The sequence below is a fragment of the Amblyomma mixtum genome, chromosome 4, assembly GCF_055824585.1.
Source record: "Amblyomma mixtum isolate Tamu chromosome 4, ASM5582458v1, whole genome shotgun sequence".
NCBI classification, from domain to species: Eukaryota; Metazoa; Arthropoda; class Arachnida; order Ixodida; family Ixodidae; genus Amblyomma; species Amblyomma mixtum.
In genome coordinates, this window is record NC_143015.1 from 112589482 (window position 1) to 112608092 (window position 18611).

Genomic DNA, 18611 nt, shown 5'->3' on the forward strand with positions numbered 1-18611 from the left:
TGCTGCATGTAAGGTGACCTAAGTGCTCTCCCTAAAATTTATTATGCGGTGAACTTGCCTCCCACTGGGAACCGCGAGCCTTGCGCTGGTGTCCGACGCCTCTCAAAGCCAGCAAGGCTCATCGCGACGAAACATGGCTCCGGCATTCGCCAGCAGCAGTGGCCCATAAAATTTCATATGACGTCACCATGGCATCAAAGAAAATAAAATTTCTTACGAAGGTGCGGGGAATTGAGCCCGAGACTATCAGACTGGGAGGCTAGCGCGCAACCCACAGGCCATGCAAAAAAAAAAGAGTTTCTTCTTGGCGAAGAAAGGTGGACTAAGAATATGCGTTGCCTAACGACTGTATGGCAATGGGTAGATGCGTCATTATTAGGAGAAAAAAATTCAAAGCTAAATAAAAATGAAAAAAAAAATGCCCTTGCATTCAAAGCGCTTAAGTAGTCTTAAGTGCCCTCACATAATTGTTATCCGATAAAAGGCGGAATTTTACGCATGCAAACATTTATCATATACCCTTAAGAGACTATAGAACAAAAACTGCGAAACCGTGCAAAAACACAAGTCGTCCGAGTAGAGAGGAAACAAAGCGCAGCGGAACGAAACAATTAACTACACTAATAAGCATACAGCACACCTACGAGTGTGTTACCGATGATGATGAAATAACTTTATTCGCACCCGTCAAGGAATCAGAGGGCGAAAAAGACGAGTCTTGACCGCCGTCATCTTCCTCCCCTTTCAGCAGGCTGGGATCCCTTGGGATTCAGCGGTGTCCAGGGCCGAACAATTTCACAAATACAAGACAACCACCCGAAAGGGAGATATGCACGATAGCATGAATGACAAACACAGTGTACTCTTTTTGGAAACGTCACACCTCCTCTCGCAATCTGCCTTACTCGTCCACTCGGGCCATGAGAGTGTTTACCAACGTTGCCCGCGATTCTCAGTTGGTCGCATGATGTAATACAAATCATTACGCCTGCCATGTTTCAGTGCACGTGCGATTATTGCACCCAGAATTCTAACAAGGGTGGTCACCGTTGAAAAGATTGAACATGGACTCAAGCGCTTCAGAGCTGAACGCCGAACGCGGCAACCACCAGAGGCCTGCCACCAGAGGTCGCGGCAGTTTCCTCCTCAGTCGACGATCACTCACCCTGTAGTGTAACCAAGGCGGTGGGAGTGCCTCACTCTTCTGGATCATCCCCACGCGACGCTTGTATTCCACACGATCCTGTGGGCTTGCACACCAGCCAGACTGCACAAGGTGAATCTTAAAGTGAGCCTCCGCAATTTCCCTGCTTTATATACAGTGTGTATCACCTCAAATTTGGCCGAATTCTTTAAAGTAGGTTTTTTGAATCATAACAGCGCTTTTTCCGGCATAGCATTTTGAGCGGTGTAGCACGTCAGAATTAAGCTGAGACGTGCTATCTAGCAGGCTGGTTAAGTAACATTGAATATTTTAACAATTACTGTTAGGTTCCTCAATTACTGTCAGGTGTGTAGCGCCCACCGTAGGTAATATCCAAATCAGTTCCTAGAATTTCGAAAACGCGGTTACCCTCGACGCTGTGGCCCAACAATCTGTGGCCATTTCGACGAGTTACATGCACTGGAGAGGTTGCTCTGCCTGCAAGCTTCCTAAAAGCACATGCTCTTTGTGTCGATGTAGCTACAGTTTGTTGAGCCACAGCGCCGAGGGTAACCGCGTTTTCGTAATTCTAAAAACTGATATGGACATTAATTACAGTGGGCTACATGCCTCTCACTAATTACGGAGTCTAACAGTGACAGTTAAATCAATTATTCAATATTAGTTAACCAGCCTGCTAGTTAGCACGTCTTAGCTGTATTGTGATGTACTACACTGCTGGCAATGCTGTGCCGAGAAATGTGCTCTTCTAAGTCAAGAATCCTATTTTTTAATAATTGTGTAAAATCCTAGTTTAAACACCCTGTATATAAACATCGTCAACGTATACTCATAAAACTCCTCCAACACCATGAACAACTTCGGCTGCTCTTCGCTGCACGGGGGACCCCGTAAAGTTTCGATTTGTCGAGAAGCAGCTCTTAGTAATTCACGCAGATAACGCACAGAGCCGTCTCATCTCGACAGTGGTTAATTCAAACTTATTCCTTCCCGCGTCCGTGCTGAAAAGAGCGTGCGAATGAATAAAAAGAAGCCTCAAGATGGAAAGGATTTGCTATTGTGGGGCCCAAAAATTGCTTGCGCTGTTACAGCGGTGAGGGGAATGACATTTTCGAAAGTCTCAAAAGTGATCACGCCAGAGTTACGTCTGGCTACAAGCCTCTCAATAAACCAGGAAGCTGGGAAAACTAGTTGATGTTTTCGTTATCAGTAAAACAAAATGACTAGGCTAGCGGGCAGTCACGCTGTTAAATGGCAGGGTTTTTCCCGAAACCCTTTCACGTACCTGCCATAGATGAAAAATAAAGATTTGATTTGATTGAGTTCATCCCGCTAGCTGGCACGTCTTAGCTGTATTCTGTTTTCCTACACTGCTGATACTGCTATGTCCCAATAAGGGTTTTCTCACTCAAAAAGACTTTTTAAAAAATTGCTTGCATTACTGTGAGAAACATCCAGTATAAGCTGGGGGCGGGTTATGGAAATGGAGTGTCACGTCTACTCTTGTTGTGGAAAAGCAATAGCCAGTGGCAGCAGTTATTGTTTTTCCAAACGACCCCGATTTCTCCTCATGCTGACGGTTGTGTCCCCGTATCTATGTGAGTAGCCCTAAGGAGTCTCCGAGAGTCTGCAAAGTGTTCACAACAACGGCGTTCACGATTCTCAGGAAGGGCATCGAAGACAGGCACCGACCTTTATTGGCTGCCGGAGCTCAAGTCTGGAAAATCCTCGTCTGGGCTGCGACGACCGATTTCGGCGAACCTCCACATCGAGACCACCGAGAGCTAGCCTGCAAATACGAAGGTTTATGGGGGTTTAACGTCCCAAAGGAACTCAGCCTATGAGGGACGCAGTAGTGAAGGGTTCCGGAAAGTTAGACCACCTAGGGTTCTTTAACGAGCACTAGCTGACATCGCACAATAAGATACACGAGCCACTAGAATTTTACCTCTAATCGAAATCCGACCGCCACGGCGAGAATCGAACTGGGGTCTTTCGGGTCAGCAGCCAAGCGCCACAACCACTGAGCCACCGCGGCGGCCTTGTGTAAGCTAACCCCAATTTAATCGAGAAGACGCAACAACAGTAGTGGTTACCCCAGCATCATTAATTCGTTACTGAAAAGGACCATGAAATGATATTGTAGCGAAAGCTACACTGGGCACAAACTTGCGATTTCGCTGTGGAGGTGCTCCGAGGAGGCACAGAGACCGACCTTGATCCGTTGCCTAGCAACCGCCGCAGCTGCGGACGCTGCGCGCTCGCCGCGCCATCTGGCATGACGTCACACTGCCTGCCTCGTCGTTGCGCTCGACTCCGCTCGCTTCGCCAGCTGTGTCGCATGCCCGCTTTCGGTGCGTGCAGCCTGGCATAGCCGAGCTAAGCCACTGTTTTTCAGGTGCGGTTAAGAAAAGCACACGAACGATGGATATTCCATTCCTCATTACTGCAGCGCTAAAAACGTTAAAGCCATATCTTCAATTAGCGCCGAAAATATCGGCTATTAAAAATGATGCTCCTCCTCTCCTACATCAACTCATACAGGCGGGACTGCCTGGGGCCCCGCCACTCCGCATCCCGCCCACGTCAATTCGGCACGCCCAATGAGAGGTCTCTCCTGACTGCCCATTCACGACACCGGAGTAAGGATGGTTCACAACGCGCGGGGAGATGTCTCACTAATCTTTTGCGCGCAGCAATCGTTAAAAAGGTGTTCTTTTTGAAAATGTCCAGTACATGCATAGTTTTCAAATTTGAGTACTAAGAAGGACAACAGATCTATTGCATTAGAGAATGACCATCAAAATCATTTCAGGCTCCTTTTAACAAAAACTTATTAAAAAGAATACTTGGCTATTCGTGGTGCACACTACACATACACACGGTGTGCTCTTGCTACTAAACAAACTCCAGATTGTTACGTCTGTTTTTGAGCAGTGGTCTTCTTCAGGCTTTTCAGGGGGCACTCAAGATCAACCACCTGGGGATCTTCAACTTGCACTCAGATCCTAAAGCACGCACCCGCTTTGGCATTCCGCCTCCACAAGAATGCGCAGGATTCGATCCCGCAACCTCGGGCTTAATCTTACTGATGATGATCGTTAGCAATGGCTAAATCTGCTATCGACATCGAGCTCACCGTTTTGTTCGCGGTATTTCAATGAAACCGAAATAGAAAAATGACTGTGCGCGGAGATTTTTGGAGAATCTTCGGAAGTACGACGTGCTTCATAGCCCGCAGAGAACACGAATCACAATCTCGCCCCGCGAAGCTGAAAGAACAATGATCACCCTTAGGTAGAGACAACAAACTTTTGGTTGCACGGTTTGATAAGGAGCTCGTCCTGGCACAAAATGTTCAGGTCTCATAGTTTGCTACAAGTTCACTGTCGGTTTTAGGCATCGTCAAAAAGAAAGCCGGCAGGGAGGTGACAGCTTTCGCCGAGCTCAGCGCAAAAAGAAGCAGAATCCGAATTTTGCAATGCTTTTAGCGGCTATGTCCTGACCTACTCTTAGTCGTGAATGTTTGTCTGTTGGTCCGTCCACACCTAAGAAATCTCGAGAAAATAAAACAGCCCCGGTTAGCGTTTGCCTTCGAGGTGTCAGCCAGCCAGTGCCTCTAACCACTCGCCTCTCTGCACAAGGCTTCCAATAATTGATTCCAGTTTGTCACAATGTAAAGAGTGCATTACAAGAAAACAGGACGAACAGGAGAGCTTATTGCGTCCTGCCTTACAGTTTACATGATGTTTATATGATATAAACCACCAACTTTCCCTACGATATGTGGTATCGAACTGGTATTTCTACTTACCAATCTTCCTGGGGTTCAGCGGACGTTGTACATTTCATTGTAAAGCTCATTTACGCGTCCTACAATACATCTTTTGGAGAAAGGAAAGAATCTTCTCAAAGCTGAAGAAAGTAGATGTTTTGCGCATATTCTCTATCAGATGGAACTGAAGTGTTTAGGGTTTGTTTAGAACTTCACCTCCATCGAAATTCACCGCCGTGGCCGGGATTGAACCCGCTTCTTTTGGGTCAGCAGCCGAGTGCCGTAAACACTGAGCCACCGCGGCGGGGCAGTTGATTTTGAGACTACGTCAAGCCATTATTTCATCTGTACACACCCAGATTCACCGGCAGTGAGATTCAGCCAATGTGATTCCAATGGCAAATTTCGGGTGTCCTAATCATATCTGAGGACATGCCTCATAACCGTGTGTTGGCATCCTTACCCTGCAGGGCAATACACAGCCATTCTTTTACAGAGTCTGGGTGAGGCATCATTTTCTGCGCATAAGACGTCGTCGAAATTGCGTTTTTTTCCATGCGGGCACACATCGACAATTCCCCATTTTGTTGGGCTTTGAACCTCCGGATTAGAGCTTTCGGACTAAAACTTAGACCACCTGGAGTTATTTTAATGTGCACTGTCACGACCCAACTTGAGACCCGCGATGATAACGGTGGCGGATTGAACAGCGGAAACTTCGAAAGGTCGTTTGACCCCCAGGATGACCCCACCAAAAAGAATGACTAGCTGGGAAGTGGTCGATGGAGCTCTTCCCATGCTCGGCTCGGTGCCAACGACCTTCCCTTCTAGAAGCGACCGACGATACGACAAGGGAAGAAAGGATGCACCTCGTCTGAGAAGACCCGGAACGAATCATAGGAAGCCAGCGCAGCTGCGGCCGCGGCGCCATCAGGCCACACCTGTGTTCGATGGACACGAGCTGCTAACAGTATTGTTGCATCGCAGTGCGGAAGAGCTGCAGACTTACATACATACATACATCTTTATTAACTCTCACAAGGTTACATCAGTAACAGAGGAGAGAGGACGCAAGGCAAAAAGCTGCGTTGGTGCAGCTTGAGGGCCACCCTGCGCCCCCTGCAGGCGGTATCGCCTGGCAGCTAATCACAACAGCAGTGGAAGAGCGCACTCACAAGCACAAAAGAAAATACAGCCACAAAATATATACATCAACATTTGCATGACGTTATGCCTCTGTTATCACTCGACATTATTGGACAAAAGAAACTGCTCAAAATTTTTATGTACAGGAAACGCATTTATAATCAACCGAGATACAAATCAAGTAGAAAGAAGATACACAAAGCTATATATACATATATATATGTTCTAATCATGATGTCAAAATGATGCACATTCAAACAAAGGAACACATTCAAACACATTCAAACAAAGGAATAAGTGTTATTAATTTATGCCGTGAAGTCTTTTCAAGTATGATGTTGTTCTTGTGCAGAATATTGAGGTAGTGTGGTAGACTATATGCCACTGACTGCTTACCGTATGTAGTGCGGCAGAAAGGTACTGACCATGACATTTTGTTCCGTGTGTTGTAAGATGGAATCGAACGAATGAGGTTGAAACTTCATAAGAGGAGATCATTCTTAGTTGAAACAGCATTTTTATACATAGAGATTAACTTGAATGGGAATAACTCTGAGAGTTTCATGATACTGAACCTTGCAAAGTAGGAAGCCGTATGAGTACACCATGGCACATTAGCTATTAATCTAATTGCTCGTTTTTGCGCCATTAGAATTTTCATTTGGTTTTGCTTGGTTGTTGTCCCCCAGACCATGAGACAATAAGTTATATGTGGCAATATAAATGCATTGTAAATTAATAATTTAACTCTAGGCGGAAGTGTGTGCCTCTGGCGGCATAGGATGCCATTAATCTTGTTTATTTTAGCGCAGATATTCTCAGTATGTTTATCCCAATTAAGTGATTCGGTCCAAACAACACCAAGACATTTCACAGCTGGCACGACATCAATTTTTTTGTTTCCTAACCAAAGGTCAAAATTTGCACGCACCATTCTGTTTTTAGCTCGGAATATTATTGCTTTGGTCTTCGTGATGTTTACCCTTAGGTAGTTCTTAAAGGACCATTGACGCAGGAATTCTAAGAACTTATTGCCGTGTTCTAGCAGCTCTCTTTCTGTGTTACCTGAGGAAAGCATTGTGAGGTCGTCTGCATACGCTATTATGTTGACAGGAAGGGGAGCAGAAAATATATCATTAATGTAATGCATCATTAATGTATCATTAATGTAATATATCATTAATGCCAGTTCCCATGGGTGTACTCTACAACAGGTGTCTTCGTTTGCTGTGTTGTGTAGTGCCGATCTTTGTGTCGCGATGAATTGCCGCCTGGTGAAAGGGCGGAGCCTTGGGCTATTTAACCTGCGCCCAAAGTGAGCACGAAGGCTCTGGGCCTTGGGTAACAGGCTCATCCAGTCGCTCGACGCTTTGAACTCTTAATTTTTGTTTCACTGCTTTTCTGCCTTTCTTTATGTAAATAAGTGTCTTAAAAAAGTGCCATTAAACCTGGGTCGGCTTGCACGAAATAAATAAGACCGGCTTATTTCCAGTCTAATCTTATTCGCGGTCTAAAAGCTCTCTCGGTTTTGAAGAAAGGAAAGGCGCATAGCTGGTTCATTTTGTCAATGGACACCTCAAATGCACCACGAACTCCGACTAAAACATTGAGTTACCGAACTTTCAGTCGGAGTTCGTGGTGCATTTGAGGTGTCCACTGACAAAATGAACCAGCTATGCGCCTTTCCTTTCTTCAAAACCGAGAGAGCTTTTAGACCGCGAATAAGATTAGACTGGAAATAAGCCGGCCTTATTTGTTTCGTGCAAGCCGACCCTGCTTTCCCTATCCCCAACATTCGAAGCTTCAGACTGTTCCTCATCCCGGACGAGCCCCCTTGGTGATGCAACTGGTCATGCTACCCGAGCCATAACAGCACTGAGACAGCGCAGCACACGGACGCCTTTCGACTTTCGCCTGCCTTAAACGCAGCCGCCGCAGCCAAGATAACACCCGTGTACTTCGGCTCGGTAGCCCGCCTTCTCAAGCAGCAGCCGAGAAATCAGAAGCGAGGTACACTGCATACGGTAACCTCTCCAGTATGGAGTGCACCCAGATCCTCACGGCTGCCAGGAACACTCGGCAGCGGAGGAAGCATTAGCGGTGCACGAGGTTTCACTTGGAGTTGTCGTTGATCAGAGCCAGAGCCCGCAAAAGCGCTGTGCCGAAAGGGTCCCCAAGTGCGTGCCCTGACACAGTTTTCCCTAACATGAACATAATCGTCTTTCCATCATGCGCGACATCACTGCGTTAATCATTTTCACAAACCAACTAGCGCAGATCACTGAACCCGCCGCGGTATCTCAGTGGCTTTGGCGTTCCGCTACCGATCTCAAGGCCGAGCGATCGACTCCCGGCCCGTGCGGCTGCAATGCGGTGGATGCCACATGCAAAACTGCCCGTGTGCTGTGCGATGTCAGAGCGCGTCAACGAACCCCAGGTGGCCGTAGTTAATCTGGAGCCAATTACAATTTTACAATTCATTTTTGCAGATCACTGGTCGTGCCCTGCGGTTAAGCGATTGTTATCTCCGTGCTTCATAAATAACTACGACGTCACCGAAGGGCACGGCCCAATCACGGGCGCAAGATATCTGGCAACAGACCTTCTACACTTCCTCCTTCTCACCTGGGACGCAATCCCTTCCTCCTCCCCAGCGTGCTGCGGACACAGGAGGGCGGGTCGGGACGTCCGTCGGCGTCGCGGCCCACACCCACGTGACGAAGGCACGGCCGGAGCTCGCTGTGCTGCTCCCGGACCCCCTCCATTGCCTTCGGCAGCGAGCAGTGCATGAGCCTGACGGAAGACCGGGGCAGCCGCCTGCAATGCGACACAGAATAGCGGTCAGCCGCGGTAAAAACAACAGATGCAAGGGTATTCCCTAAGCTTCCACAGCCGGGGTCCCCTGTTTAAACCTCACTAAAAAAATTACAGTCGAACCACCTTTTACAGGGGGTTTCAGAACGCTATCTGATACTTCGGATACGTTACTGACTTTCCTCTCCCACTGGTGTCATTGCTATTCCTCTCCTAGTGGTGGCTGGAACTCCGAGTGGTCTGCGCTAGAGACACCATTCCGTGAACCTGTTTAGAGACGTTCTCCTCGAATGTGAAATACGTACTGCTCTGACAGAACTGCTGAAGTGTGCTGTGGTACGGAAAGCAGGCTGGCGGACACAACACCTATCTTGGATGAAGAGTAAACGTTAGACGAAAAGATAGAAAAGAGCCCAGACAGAATACACGGGCATCAGAGCGAGCTCCCCAAGACTAAGCGACGCCAAGGCCTTGAACCCAGCGTTCCACCGGTGTTTAAGCGGCTTTGTTTAATGCGCTCTACAACAAGGACTGCATCGCAGCGCACGTGCCGGCAATGCGCTCAACTCAGGAGGCGGTGCTCCTTCGCCTCACCTGCGAAAGTCTCCCATTCTTCCCAGTCCCAGGATGACCCAGGTGGGACGAGCGTTGGCGTCCCACTAACACCCACGTGACGGAAGCACTAAAGCTCACGGTGCCTCGCGGCCTCCTCCGCTATGTCCTGACACCCTCCTCGCCCCATTCATGCTGTGCAACTTCGGATGGTATGATACAGCTCTCCGTTCAAGCTGTCCGGAGATCAGGGCAGATACTGAACACCTCTGGTCTTGAGACGCGGCCTTTGAATTCCCTCTCCTTGAGTCCCTTAACTCCTCCCTTCTTCCAGCAGAGCTTCTCTTCGCTCGCACTCCGCAGATGAAAAACGGTCCTGAGCGAAGCAAGCTGTCTTTTGTAGCGAGAGCTACACTACCCACAGTCTCGCCATTTCGTCGTGCGTCTGGAAGGCGAGTTGTGCGCATGCGCGTGGAACGCAGTGACGTGAGAGCACGGAGCTGGTGTGCCGTGCCACACGCCTCACCTCGCCGGTTATGCGCATGTGCGAGGAGCCGAGTGATGTCAGAGCTGGTGCGCCCTACTGCGCGTGCGCAAGGGGAGGGGATGCGCTGCGGTGTGAGTTACAAGACGGGAGTGATGCAGTAGCGGAGAGCCATTGAGCGGCTTCGCAAACATGACAAGGTCAACTCGTCCGACCCTGAGGTTGTGGCCTGGGAGCTGGCTGTCGGGAAAAGGAAGAACGATCGGTGCAAGGCAGAGAGAGCAGCGGAAACGCCTGGCGAGCGAGAAGAGCGCCTAGCCAAAAGGCGACGTCGGGGCGCGCAGCGGTCGCAGCGTCGCGCTTTGGCCCATCTCGGTGAGCCGTCTTCCGAGGACGTGAAGGCTCGCCGCATCACCCACCACGTGATCAGACTAACTGAATGTTACCAGGGAGGAACTACAGCTCTCGCTGCGTATACCCAGGCATAGCTGAGCAAAGCCACTGCCATTTTTTATGCGAAGCATACTAAAATAGCCCAACCCAGCTCCTCGAGCGCGGCGGTGTCGTTACCATTGACCTTTCGTGACCTCCATGTCATACCACGTGATGCGTGACGTCACAGCAGATGAGAAACGGGGGCCCAGCTCGCGCCGTCGCGGGAGGCGTCGAGACTAGGGGTGTGCGAATATCAAATTTTTCGAATACGAATTGAATACGAATACTTAGTTCCGAATATCGAATCGAATTTCGAATAATCAAGAACATACGCATTTAATCACTACAAAACATTTATTTGGGCACCGACGAACATCACCAACTATCGATGATTAAATGAACAGAAAAGGTGTGTGTGGCTGCACAAAAAGTATCAAAGTCTCGAACATTATTCTTAGAAGAGTGGAAATATCAGAGAAGATGGCTAGTACACAGCATTGATTAAGGCTAGCTTGCCATCAGCACAAAAGCGCGTTGTTGGGAGGACGTAAAAGGTTGTCGTGAAGGAAAACCAGCTGCACCACATGGTCAGGCAGAAGTGGTTCCCTTCTAACTGAAACGAGTCCTCCAGCCACAGAAATTGCCCTCTCACTTGGCACTGACCTGGCACGTATTGCGAGGTACTTCGTGCACAGCTCTGACTATACCAGCTTCGCAGGTATAGCCACAAAAAAGCTCACCAGCGCAGTCAGCTACGGCATGGCCCTTGAAGGAAGAAGGAATTTTTCTTCCGTGTAGGCGCCCCCATGTTGTTATGTATCTGTCGATAGGGCTTGCGGATCGAAATGAACGCCGGTTCTCACAATGAATATTCGGCTAGATACGAATATTCGCGTCGTGTCGAATATTCGAAACAACACGAATACTTGGATTTCGAATCGAATTCGAATACTAAAAATATAATATTCGAAATATATTCGAAAATTTCGAATATTCGCACACCCTTAAACGAGACCAATGTGTTTCCTGCTTCTGCCGCTAGGTGCGCTGTAGTGAACACGTGATGCTGGAGCGGCGGTATACAAGGGGGTGCGCCTGCCTCTGCTAGGCGTACACGGGATAGAGATGCCTCCTGGAGACAGGGCTGCTCGTTGGAATGAGAAGCAAAAGTTGCGGCGTGCTACAGAGACTGATGAAGAGCGTGAAGAACGTCTAGCCAAGCGGCGTGCTCGATATGCAACTCGGCGACAATATGCTTCGCAACTGACTAGGCTTAACCTAAGCTAAGCCTCAGCCATTTTTTTTATTGCGAAAGCAATATTGCTAGCACTTTTCTGCCGTCGGCGGAGGTCGTTCCTTCGCTGTCACGTGGCACGACCACGCGACAGCGTGACGTCACGACCAGAGAAGAGCAGGGGCCCCAATTCGTCTCTTTGGCCGTAGTCGTTCCTTCGCTCAGCGCGGCGGCTACCACGTGTCGGCCTCCTCGGCCCGCCGCGTGAGGGCGCTCGCTAGGAGAGGATACGGGGCGCCGCAGGCGCGCTCCGCTTAGTCATGTCTGAGAGTTGTGCAAGGCGTCGCTAGGTGGTGTTGGCCTATGCCGCAGAATGGCGAGCCCAGCGGCGTTCTACAAGTTCTCTTTCTTTCAGTCGCAACAACAAGGCATCGCGCCGAACGGGTGGTGGCGTTCCTCCCTTCTTTTACGGTGCGGTTAGGGTGTCCAAAGAGATGACAAAGAATTATTGCGCCATTTCCTTTCCTCGAAAAGACGGTAGCCACGCGTGAGCGCTGTAGACGCGGCGCACTGCGTTCCTTCAGTTGGAGGCGCTGCGCGCTTTCGCAACCTACCAGGCTTAACCAAAGCTAAGCCCCCGCCAATTTTTTAAACTGGAACTTCCTACTCGGCTGGTATAAAAGTATTTCCTAAAAGGTGAATTTGGGAATATGGTTTACTGTATCGGAAGGATATTCTGGAGCCCCTTCGCTGATGAGTGCATGCCTTGACGAGAAGGCCCACAGCACAGTTCCCGGCGCGCATTACCCTCTGGAAAACGGCAGCTCCCACTCACCGAATACAGCTCGCAGGTCTCAACTGGAAGACTCCCTGCTGTTCGGCACGTGACGCTTGTATTCCAGACGACCCGGACGATTCCCTCTGCAGTCTCCGCGCAGGAGTGCAGAGGGCGTCGTGAACGTTGTCCGTCCAGACGTCGAGGCAGGCACAGTCACTGTCCCTTATGAACCCTTGGTTTAGAGACGAATGGATACGTGTTAGTTATGCAGCACTGAAACGGTTTACTACAGTCAGCTTCAACTCAAGTCCGGAGTGAAGTTCCGCTCACATTTAGGACCGCCGAAAGAAAATCCTTCGTGACGAAGATATTGTTGTGCAAGCTTTTTCTTTCCACTGAACAATGAGCCAATCAAGAGACTAAATTATAAGCCCAGGAATTTAGATGCGTCTCGATTGTTTGATGAAGTTAGGCGTTCAGAAGCTATTGTTCGTTCGCTGTTGTGGTTGTACAGCCGCGTAAAACAGGACGCCGCGTACCGTGGCCCACTGCTGCCGACAGTTGCATCCTACTATAAAAAGAGCATGCTTTTTCGTTCTTTTTCTCTCTTTTTTTTTGGTGCAGCCATCCAACGCAGTGTGGATGCTCGCTGTAATATGTTTTTACGCGAAGCATACTACTTTAGCTACCACTTCAGCCCTTCACCCTGGTTATGCGCCTCCAAATCACGTGATACATTACGTCACACCACGTGACACGATGACGTCACGACAGTGGAGAAACGGGGGCACACCTCGCGCCGTCGCTGTGGTTGTGCGCCTCCAAATCGCGTGGTACATGACGTCACACCACGTGACTTGATGACGTCACGACAGTGGAGAAACGGGGGCCCACCTCGCGCCGTCGGTGTGGTTGTGCGCCTCCAAATTACGCGACACGATGATGCTTCGCATTCTCCAGGCTTAACCAAGTTCAGCCTCAGCCATTTTTCTGTTTTCTTCCCGCAATATTTTAAGGCGAAAGCCTTCAATGGCTCATACTGTCGTGACCAAGACGTGTTAGCAATTTGTCCGTGTTTCAGATTGGTCGAAATGGTCGTGACGTCACTTCGCGCGAATTTTGACGGGTGTCCACCGAAATATGTGAGACAGTGCGCAATTTCCTTTCCTCAAATACAATTTTCGACTGGTGTCCACCGAGGTATGCGAGACAGTTACTGCGTAACTTCCTTTCCTCAAATACAATTTCCATTTTCTCCATTACGGCCCCTCTTTCTCTTTCTTCTTTCACTCCACTTCCTCCCTTCCTGTACGGTGCGGTTCAGGTGTCCACCGAGATTACAGAATTGCAGCTCCATTTCCTTTCCCCAAAAAGCGTTGCGTTCAAAGGGCAACGCATCGCGCCGAAGGGGTGGTTGCGTTCCGTGGACTCCGTGGCAGCGCTACAACACGCTGTCGCGTTCCACTCCCAAAGGCAAAGATTAAGCGTCATTAATTGGCAGGTAATTAATGCACCAACAGAATGTGAAGTGAACAATCGCGTAGCAGAATGCAGCACTCAGGTTTTCGCCTTTCACCACTTTAGCCGCTAAAGTTCCCCGTATTTTTTTTTCTTCTGCCCTTCCATTTCCAGCCCATACGACAAGAGGACCGCTGTTTCTAGCAGGGCAAGCAAGAATTCGAAATTGCCCACCTGGGTTTACATCAGGGGCGGTGGTTACCGGAAAAAGGCATCCCCACCACGTACCTGCGCGGCGATGTCGGAGGAGGACCTCTGTGACGCGAGTCCCCTGGTTGCCTCCGTGACGCCGCACGGCCACTTGCCAGGACGGGCTCGACGGCGGCGCTCGCCTGGCCCCGGGAAACCCCCGAAAAAATGGTTGCCGGCTCTGAGATTTGGCCGTATGTTGCTAGGGCGTCACTATTTACGTCACTGCGCTCTCGCACGTCACACGTCGGTTATAGGCACACCTACTCATGCATAAATGAAATTCAGCAGAACGGCAATCAAACGTGAAATTCAGGCATGGAATGCGATCTGATCTGAGCGCCAAAGTGATCTGGGCGATCTGAAGCTAAGCTAACCGCGCACAAAAACGAGCAGACTGCTATAGTTTCGGATTGAAACAGGGCACAGACGTAAAGCTTATGCGATCACTATTTACGGCGTGGGCCTTTGACAATCTGTGATGCCGCTTATTAATTAATAGCTCGCCATACGTCAAAGGAGTGGGCCTTTGACTTAGGGCGAGCTATTAAAGCGGCATAACAGATTTCCAGTGAAATAAAAACGGCGTAAACCGGACTCCTGACGCCAACCGTACTAGCGTAGACCTCCTTCCGTGCTCTAGAAGCTGTAAATTGTAAACTTCGGGGCTTGACACCTCGAAGCGACACATGAGCCACAGGCGAGATTACAATCTGCATTCGGGAATGCTCTCTTCCAGAAGTAAAAAACTTGTCGCTACCAATGAAGAAATGGTGTTTTAGGATTGACAAAAGCTGAAATATAAAACGTACGCTTGCATTAGGATTGACAAAATATGACTGAGTCCTGCTTATTCTCTGCACTCCGGGCTGAAAACAATATAGCTTAGAACAAACCATTGCATATTGGATTGTTCAACTTCCGATCTCGAAAGCTATGCAGCGCTAAGTGACGACGGACACACGCAAGTTAGGAATCTCTGTGGCAAGGTGTAACCCAATCGTGACTGGAAATGGCTCTCGGAAACCACGATCTGTACTTATTTGCCGCTCCAATGAAGTAAACAAATGATGTGCGGTTCAGATTTCACACACGTGGATCTGCGCACTACTGCTAGGGTCTATTCGATTCTCATTCTTTGCTTGGTGTGCGCCTCTGAAGCAGAGGGTGCGGTTCCTGCTTTTGCAAGCTGCCTTAAAGGGCAACTGACCAGGGTCAGGACACTTTTGAAAAACAAGACTACTGCATAGATGAGGCATCGAAGATAACCTCTGCAAAATACTAGAGGCATGCGTGCCCCCAAAGCTGCAAAATTTCAAATCAAAGCCCGCTCGTTCTTTCCTTCCATAAACAAACGTCCTCGTCCTCTGCTCTGGCTCGTTTGACGTCAAACAAAGCTTTCGCTCAAGGCATTCCATTGGTGCGTCGTTTTGACCGACGGGCGAAGGGTTGGCGTAGCCGGGGCATCGCGTCGTTTGCTCGGGGCGTCGCGTGGTCTGCTCGGGGCGTCGCGTCGTCTGCTCGTCAGCGCCTTGCATTTTGGCACATGCCTAATGCCCGCATGAAGGAAAAAAAAAACTGAGGAGGGATCGTCCGGCGACAGCCTCGAACCTGTGTCATAAAAAGTAAATAGTAAAACGGAGAGGACAAGAAAAAAAACGCGACGAAACACCGCGAGGAGGCCCAAAGAGAAAAATATCGAGGTGTTAGGATACCGCCGCTCCCCCTCCTCAAATCGACCCTGTAGCAAAAACCAAGAAAACAATTCTTTTCAAGGCAAGACCATGACATAGACATGTGACGCACCCCACAGACACCACGCCTCCGGCTTACATCAGAGAACGAAGGGGTGATTTTCCCTTGCGAAGCCCACAGGACGAGGCGCGAGGGACAAAAATCTCGAGGAGTGAACAGTAGAAGAGCATGGCGAAGTAGCTTGATTGCGATGGCTGTAAATACGCTGTTAACGAGTCTTTCAAAAAAAATAATGCGGCCGCGCCTTTCGGGGACGACTCGTCGCTACCAGAGGGGAAGAAAATATTTTCGACCTGGAGGTGGGCAGTTTCCCTTTAAAACATTTTGCACAAGACATCTACGCCCATTGCAGGTCAAATGACTCTCCCATGTGGCCACCCTAACCGTACAAACTTCTTAATCTCATCCACACACCTAACTTTCTGCTTCACCCTGCTACGTCTGACTTCTCTTGGAATCCTCTCATACCCCTGTCAAGCGCGCAAAATAAAGTGCACTTACGGGGAGTGCACTTCAGCCTCCCGAGTGCACTTTACTCTGCGCGGTGCTAAACGGGAAAGCAAAGTGCAGTCGTAGTAAAAAAAAAATGGCGGCAGAAAATGAGCGGAATTTCTGAACAGGACGATGGAAAAGAAATAAAGACTCATAATATCTGATTGCTTAACGTGACAGCGCAAAAAAAATGAGGTTCAACAGTTTATAACGATGAAAACAAAATGAAAATAGAAAGCCAAGACCAGCCAAGCCTATCCAGAATTTTGACAACAAACAAGATGGCGGCGGGCAGCGATGTTGCGTCTGATCACGTTTACTTGTTTTGTTGCTTCGCTTGTAGCTATAACCAACGAACTTTTTCTGAAAACAGTGTTATAGCACGTAAAATAAAGTTGTAAGTACTTTTTATGCACTACAAATTTTGTAGCATTGGAATCGCTGGCGTCGAGGCTACGCACTCGGCCAGCAAAGTGTGGTCCGTGAACGCACTCCCAGCGAAGTGCACTCTTCCGCGAGTGACACTCGCTTGCGTCGTTTAGATGCGGCAAAGTGTACTTACAGCGAAGTACACTCTCCGTAAGTGCACTTAACTTGCCCGCTTGACAGGGGTATCGTTACCCTTAAGGACCAGCGGTTATCTTGGCTTCGCATTAGATGCTCTGCGCAAGCCCATTTCTGCCTCTTGATTTCGACTAGGATGCCGCTAACCTTCGTCAGCTTCGCTGGCCACTGCACGTGAGCACTATGCTATCGCCGCAGCACATCACGCCACACGTTAAACTGCCACCACCCTGAGATCACAGCGCCATCTGTGGCAGCAACTACAAAACAGTACATCTCGGGATTTGATTCGAGGCTAACAAGGCGCAATGGTTCTGTTTAGGTTTCAGCTCAAAACGATGCAACACCCCGTTCTCGACCTACATCCATTCGGCAGCTGCTGGTCGGGACGTGCTCTACTCTGCAGAGTGCTGTAGGACGGTGCGACCTCGAGCGACGCACGCCGTCGGATTGTGGCAGCAGCCTGCTCTGCGGGACCGCCCCATTCCGCCCGCAGCATGTTCCGGAGAGAGTGGCGATGGGACGGCACCAGCGGACCTGCATCACCGCGTCGCAAGAAAGCTTGCTTAGAAGAAGCGGTACCGAGGAAAACGACGTCTCCACTCCTACACGCTTAGAAAAAGGGCTGTAGTACTTACTAGCTTTGGGGTAGTAACTGGCTGTTACATATCTTACTACCTTGGTGGTAACTGCAGAACTGCAGTCAGTAACGAGTAGGTTAGCAGCAGTTACTAACCCATTGAGTTAGCAACGGCTGCTACCTGCAGTTAGTAGCGGGAAACTAGCCGTATTTAGTGAAGAAAATGAAGAGAAACTCGCATACTTTGCTAGATTCATTGTACCGTGTGGTGGCGTGACTTGTCAAATTTATGCGAACTCGAAAAATAAAAAAGCTTCACATTCAATTTGACTAATTCTCGAAACCAGGAAGACCTTTCCGAGGGCGCTAGCCGTAAATCACACAGATGTACAAATTATGCGAGGTGATGGCATCAACCACATTATCGTGTGCACACAAAGGTTCAGAATTCAGGAAAAGCACAAATGAGAAAGACACTCGCGCACTGCGTGTGCATAGATAGATCTTTTTCACTCTTATATACTCCGTAAAGGGACTCATTTACGGGCTAGTGGCTCTTCCCGGTTGCACTAAAATACCAGCGTTAATTCTGCAGTTGAGAATTTAGAAACAGCTTAGTCTACCTAACCATACGCCTCTGCACAAATGTGTGATTACAAAATCGAGTTATTGGCACGACCGTCTGTGTGAGTTATATTCTTTGACTTTATTTTAGGGTTAAAGGAACCATTACTATCTACGTAGTACCTAGCGACCACAGGTAGTAAAAAGATAGCAAGGGCTACTTTTACTAACTGTACCTTGAAGATGGTAGTAAATAGCTGTTAAAGAGTAGTAAAACGAAGACAGCAACTTTTTTTTAGGAGTGCATCCTTCCTTATATCGCTCCCCCCTCTCTCTTCATCTGCGTGTCCTCTCCCCGTCCGAGCCGCAGCTTAGGTGCTCCAGGTTTCGATGGCAGATGCCGCGGCTAGCAACATCTGTTGATTTCATTTTTCTTTTTACTGCCACTAAATGCCCGTAACAATATAATATGTCGTAACTATAAATCGGTTGTAACGAACACACCGGATATAACGAATGTGTAGTATATCGTAACCCGAAATTGGTTATAACGAACAAAACACCAA

General features: G+C 48.9%; 1 protein-coding gene across 1 annotated transcript in view; it reads right to left on the reverse strand.

Moving 5' to 3' along the window:
• The window catches only part of LOC149347906 (uncharacterized), a 109813-nt gene that overhangs the window by 70035 nt on the left and 21167 nt on the right, over positions 1-18611 (reverse strand). Inside the window, exons 7-8 of the mRNA XM_089587686.1 lie at positions 8712-8903; positions 1166-1267 (exon numbers count right to left, since the gene is read on the reverse strand). Of these exons, the coding sequence (XP_089443812.1) occupies positions 1166-1267; positions 8712-8903 (294 nt within the window). The remainder of the gene's footprint in view (positions 1-1165; positions 1268-8711; positions 8904-18611) is intronic.